General features: G+C 42.7%; 1 protein-coding gene across 1 annotated transcript in view; it reads right to left on the bottom strand.

Annotated features, from left to right (window-relative positions):
* The window catches only part of LOC106815321, a 28,396-nt gene extending 21,494 nt beyond the window's left edge, over positions 1 to 6,902 (bottom strand). Inside the window, exon 1 of the mRNA XM_014819768.1 lies at positions 6,567 to 6,902. Coding sequence (XP_014675254.1) covers positions 6,567 to 6,770 — 204 coding nt within the window. The 5' untranslated portion in view covers positions 6,771 to 6,902. The remainder of the gene's footprint in view (positions 1 to 6,566) is intronic.
* Between the last annotated feature and the right edge of the window lie 101 nt (positions 6,903 to 7,003).

Raw genomic sequence — 7,003 nt, 5'->3', positions numbered from 1 at the left:
GGGGGGGAGAGCAGAGTAGAATAAACGTAAGGGTACAATCCTCCCATTGTGCCATCAGTATGAGGATTTAGTTGCACAGAAAGGTTGCATATGATTGCAATTTTTGTTTGTTCAAAAGACTTCTATTTTAGACCATCCGGCTTTGATCACATTTCAAACTAACCTACACAGACAATAACACTATCAATTATAATTAGGGCACAACAAACAAATTTAGATAATACAATAAAATATAATAGGAATACATTGCTCCCATTGTTCTCCGTCTTATTTTTTACAAATTTCCAAAAACTGGAGCGGAATGCCATGCGGACAGCACTCACCAGCCCAAATGAACCGATTGGTTTCACTGTACCGATTGTCTGTCACTGTACCCTGTACCTACCCATTTACGACCCTTACACACCCTCTATGCGCGGAGCGTGGAATTTCATGCATTATCTGACACTCGTAAGTTCGTAACTCGTAATTTACCAATTTATATCACAAGATAATAAACATTTTCAGCACTACACTTCCTTTATTTGTAACTCTAACGTGACCCATAGATAAGGGCCAGATAAGGCGAATCGCGTTCAATAACACGGGAAATAAAGGTTAGTGAAAGTCTCGGATTTGAATTAAGAAGAAAAATTACGGCCGACGTATCGAAATAATCGCCCTCCATCGGTTGATGCCAGACAGGAAAGTGTTTAATACTTTATTAAAGTGTTTACATTTCTTTAGTGTTTATACTTCTTTAATACTGCATCTGCATAGAGCACAGGCACTTGGACCGTTTCAATAATAAAATGATGGTTAATAAATACAACTTGTCAGTACTACTACTACTACTAGCCCTACCAGTACCAGTACCAGTAATAGTCTTAATGTTTGATTTGACCTAATAACTTCACTTCAACACCGTCCAATAAACCGCTGCAACACATAGCACGCACGCCCTTGTACATGCACAAATACACAGTGATAATAAGTGCGTGCGCGCTATGTGTTGCAGCGGTGTATTGGACGGTGTTGAAGTGAAGTTATTAGTATATAGGTATAGGTATATTATTTATAGGTCAAATCAAACATTAAGACTATTACTGCCATACTGGTACTGGTACTGGTAGGGCTAGTAGTAGTACTGACAAGTATTTATGTACTGACTGTATTTATTAACCATCATTTTATTATTGAAACGGTCCAAGTGCCTGTGGCATAGAGCGGCTAGTACGGTCGGTCGGTCGGTCGGCTGATATTGCGTAAGGTTACCAGGCAGTCAGTGTGTGGATGGATACCTCTATGGTCAGAGTCATACACGCAGTTTGGGTGTTCAGACAGAACGCGATACTGTACATTGAGTTGATTGGCTTTTACCTATTGAAATCTGCATTCTCGGCAGGCAACAGCTGTGACTGCATGGTTGCATGGAGATGATTGACTGGCATGCTGCGGCGGTGGGCACGCATGGCAGACACATCATGCATGTCGAGACTCGAGTCCGGAGGAAATAATTTTACATCATACACACGTGGCATGTGTCACCGTCATTTTCGTTCTAAAATTTTTTTTTATGACACTTCCCTTCTTACACCAGTCAGATCCCCACTCTCGCCCTTTGATCCTCAACCAAATATAAAAACCACTATTTCGTCTCTAAAAAGGCATTCTGTGCCATTCCGTTAAGTGGTGTAGCCATGGTGACCGGTCGGCCATTTCTGATTCGACTACATGGTGAAAATTCCCGAAAACAATCTGGCAAATGTTTCGAGTGAAGATTTCTCTTTGAATCTGCAGTGATTTAGCATTAATAAATAGCATTAATACATTATGTGTATGTCGTGTATGCGCCAAGTATTTGCAACTAACTTTTGTTCAATGCTTTAATGTCCGTAACTGTTGTACACACCACCTATATGGCGTGAACAGTGAAGGAAGAATACTCTCTATTGCATTCATTTCATGCCATTTCACTAGGATCTGAGGGTACAATTTTTGGAACGAATGATATAAAGGGCCTTTTGTATTTCCCACCTTACGAAGCCAAGGCCGTAACGCATAATGGCGTCCACATTAACCGTGTGTGCACACGGCGGCAGCTTTTGCCACCTCAGTAGTTAGCTGAGAGCTGTAAACTTATTGTAACTGATTTGTGATGACTCGAAACAAAATATTTTCGTTGTCGGAAAAGAATCGGCCGTAACCAAAAACCGGGGCGGGCGAAATGTCGGTTTTCAAATTTGATTTTCGTTGAGATGATACGGGAATGCACGCTACTGTACACATTACAATGCTATAGCATTTACACCTGTAGTTCAGTTTGATATTCGTATATGGTTTTACTGTGATCTATTAGAAATTACGTATATCACTTAGTTGCGGGGAAAGACATTGTAATGGCCAGGCGGGCAAGGCGGCATCTACTACACTAACCAATGACCGGCCTACGTGACTTTTTACGCCTGAGCAATTCAATCATTGAATCCGCTACGAGGGTAGACCGGAACCCGTCTCACAACAACAACAGACGCACGCGGCTCCGCACCATAATTTGCCATAAGTTGTCGCAGGCTTTATTACCTGCGCAGTGTCAGCACAGCGGGCTCTACACACCGTACTACGCACGTACGCTGGCGCGCGTAGTGTAGTAGCAGCGGACGGGTGGCTCCCGCGAGGTATGAGACCGGTAATCGAACTCAGACCGCATTGTTACCAGACACTAGAGGATCACCGCCCCCGCCCAAGCACGCACGCACGCAGGCTGGGCGCAGGCACACGCGTACGTACGCACGCAGGCTGGGGCGGGGCGCAGGCACACGCACGCACGCAGGCTGGGACGGGGCGCAGGCACACGCGTACGCACGCACGCAGGCTGGGGCACAGGCACACGCGTATGCACGCACGCAGGCTGGGGCGCAGGCACACACGTACGCACGCACGCACGCACGCAGGCTGGGGCACAGGCACACGCGTACGTACGCACGCACGCAGGCTGGGCCGCAGGCACACGCGTACGCACGCACGCAGGCTGGGGCACAGGCACACGCGTACGCACGCATGCAGGCTGGGGCGCAGGCACACGCGTACGCACGCACGCAGCCTGGGGCGCAGGCACACGCGTACGTACGCACGCAGGCTGGGGCACAGGCACACGCGTACGCACGCACGCAGGCTGGGGCGCAGGCACACACGTACGCACGCACGCAGGCTGGGGCGCAGGCACACGCGTACGCACGCACGCAGGCTGGAGCGCAGGCACACGCGTACGCACGCACGCACGCAGGCTGGGGCGCAGGCACACACGTACGCACGCACGGGAGTGTAGTTTACCAAGCATAGTCTGTATCGGTTGTCCTTCTCACGCCACCCTACTCGTCAAAATCATAAATCTTCATTTAATTTCATTACATACATTATTATACATAGTGACTACATATTGTGTCTGCCGAAAAATGAAGCAACGATGAATTCGGTCTGGATAGTGGCTACTATATCTATACTATACTATATCTGGCTACTAAAGCCGATTCATGAGAGGACGTGTGGAGATCCAGCTGCAGTAACCATAAATAAATCATTCATGGCGTGTACATCTGCTGAACCAGAAATAAAGATTACTGCGTAAAACCAACGATGAAACTAAACGCGGAACACGATCTTAGCTATCGACTTAAAGATAAATTCAATTGCCAATATTATATATATATATGAGTACGACTTAGTATATCACACTACAAGAGCCATAAATAGAGTAAAAATTGTGTAAACAATGACCTCACTATCCAAATAACGCAGAGCTCTATATCTGCGCATTACTTCACGGATGTACTTCTCTCTCTCTCACTTTGCAGTTTCGTAGTTCTTTCTCTCACTTTGTAGTGCATATAAACGCGTCTAAGCTGCGTGCACTCGAGTTCGGGATATTTCAGCAACCTGATTAGCAGACGAGGCGGCAGTAAAAGCAGGGTGTTTTCCCACTCGGTGTGACGTGAAGCATAGTGAAGGTTATAAATGCAGTTGGAAGGTCCCACGAATACTACCGGATAATTACCCTGTGCACTAAACTATATAGTGTGGTCGTTCGCACATCAATATACGCATTACATTCGTATTGCAATCCACTTTGAACAGCAAACCGTTATATCGTGAGCATGCCCGCCGACTGCCAATTGAGTTACTGTGTATGCACTCCTTCTGCGGATCCTTCAGCAACATTATAAGCAAAACACAAACCCGTGAGAAAGTACAGCATATTGAAGAACTGTAACCGTATTCTTGCGTTTTCAAAGTCTCATTTCTCAGCTACTTCTCTTTCTCGTTGATATTATATGAATAAACGCTTCGTGGGGGTATGCTATACCTACAATTATTTAAACAGTGTGCTATCCTACACAGTGTACACACACTATTAGTTTACTATAATTTGCTCTTGTTCATATTATATTATGTAAACGTACAGTAACACATTTAATATTTATATACACTATACAGCAGAAAGCGCAGAACTATTGCTGCTTAAGTAAGTTTATGGAAAAGTGCCGATTAATTGCAGCTCGGATGAATTAGCTACATCATGTTCTTTATACGGGATATATATAACTAAAATGCAACAAGTATACTAACTCATACCTTCATATTATGCTGAGTGATGCTGGTAATAGTCTCAAATGAATTAATATTACAATGAAGTGAACTTTTCTGTTTCCCTCATATGTACATTCGTGATACCAGACCAAGACATAATATATACCTGGCTAATTGAAGGGCGTTTACCGGGTGCATTCAAGTCACTCGCCTAGGGAATCTATGTAGTTAGTTTGCATTGGTTAAGGGTTACAGCTAGCCCAAAAGCTATTTAAGCCTTTTAATATTTGATATGTCGATTAAAGACCTTCAATATTTGATGGAAGTTTGCATCTCTGTAACAATCATATCGGGTTTACATGTGCCCGTGTATTTCGCTATGCCTCCAGAGCCGTCCCAACAATGGAAAGAAATTTGCTGTCATTATTTGCTATAAAATCATTTTACTTTTTCCATAGACAGTGCTGAACCCAATGACTGATGTACTCGCACATACTGATGAACCCAGAGAAACGTTGCAACCTTAGGAGCTGCGAATACTTTCCACAATGAGAGCTTTGTTGTTTAAAACCAAATTTAAACTCAATCTACTGCCTACCTCTCCTCACAAATGAAGTTGCTATGAGTTTATGAGTCACACTCATGCCATGGTCAAGAGAACAACACCACATCACCGGCATAAAAAGATTATTGCGGATAGGTTTTAATATTTTTCTTAATCTTCCACAATTCTATGTTCAGTACTTGTTCAGAAACGACGCAACTACATTAAGACCTATAAAATACCCATAATAGCTTCCAGGTTTACTGAATGTGTAATCAATGGGGTTAACGTGATAAAAACATACATTTTGAAACCCAGATGTCCTTTTTAATGCATTCTACACACCCTTAGGTTGTGTACAATCTTATGGAATAACTTAAACTATATCGAGTAGAATATCCAGAACGTTGATTCTTGGTCTTGGTGAGGCTTCGGGCTTCAGATATCACCTACCATGGTGTGTTAATATTAAAACTTAGCAACATTGTCAAAACAAACTTAACAGCGTGTATGCACCATAGTGCCACTCAGTGTATAAGCATACAGGAGATGGTCTTTTCCTTGCTGGATACGTACACAAAGTCATGGCAATGCATGAAAGTGGAATTCCCCCTACATCTACCAATGTATCTACTATCTAATCAAAGTAGTGTTCTCTGCAAGCAAATTGCACATGAAATTTTGTGTGTGAGATAGACCCAACACAAAAGCTGCCTTGTTAAAACCTTGGATTCGCATGTTGACATCCTGAAAAGTGTGGCATACTCAGGTGCTGAGTAATATTTACACAGCGATTCCCGATCTAGTGAATTAACTTCTCTGTGTATATGTCTGTATGTCATTAGGGCATGCAAAATAGTGCATGAATAAATCAAACTTTGTATCATTGAGGCAATGCCTATGAAGGAAAGTAAGTTTGAATAAGATATTATTATTTTCTAGATACTACTTAACAAAGAAATTTAAAAAACACTTTACTTCATTATTTGACAAAGCAATTGGAAGGTATTATCATAGATTAGTGTTCACTAATCTGAACCCTGGTGATGTTGTTGCGTTGTCATCTACACACGATCAAGAAAGTTTTGAAGGAAAGAACATGGTGGTTTGTTTACAATTTGCAAACTATATTCATCAAGGCTTGTTTGTACAAAACGTGGCAATTTTGGGACATAATTATGTGGCAACCAAGAAATAGTAGTGTTTATGAGCACTTACATAGGAGGAATGTTGTTTTAAGATTTGACTCGCGAGAACTAAACTACACCTATACCTTTGCTTTAGTGTCATACCAAAAATACCGGCTTCCAGTTATAACTGCCTACAAAGTGTTGAAGTTGGTCACACAGTCAGCCTCGCCAGCCCAGTTTTTTTTCGCAATAACTGTATGCAATGAGTAACAATTCGTGATTTTGACAAACGTATAATATATGAAATCACAAACGGTATAGTTTACCTGAGAGCCATCGCTTGAGTAGAGATATTGTAAACTGTCAAATAACCATGTCTCGACTTCGAGTCGCTTCCGAATGAGAGCCATCTGATGCTGTCCGTACTTGGCTGTCAGATACTTCTTCTTCCTCTCCACCACGTCATCTTTGTTGTTAAACTTTACGTGCATGTTATCTTTGGTGTCACGGCCAGGTGACCGCTTTTCCATAATTTGCCTGGCTATCTGATTGAGGCAAGACGAAACATAAACTACTAATGTTATGAATTTTCTTCACACAGCCAAATTCGCCGCTGTTCACCTCATACTCATCATGGCGCTATTGATGATAAATATGTCACTGATTGGTTTGTATAGAATACAATTGTGCGGCCATGTTTGATCATTCTAATAAGCGTAACACACACGCACACACACACACACACACACACACACACACACAC

Source organism: Priapulus caudatus, unplaced genomic scaffold (genome assembly GCF_000485595.1).
Source record: "Priapulus caudatus unplaced genomic scaffold, Priapulus_caudatus-5.0.1 Scaffold1089, whole genome shotgun sequence".
NCBI classification, from domain to species: domain Eukaryota; kingdom Metazoa; phylum Priapulida; class Priapulimorpha; order Priapulimorphida; family Priapulidae; genus Priapulus; species Priapulus caudatus.
This window is presented reverse-complemented; position numbering and strand designations above follow the sequence as displayed.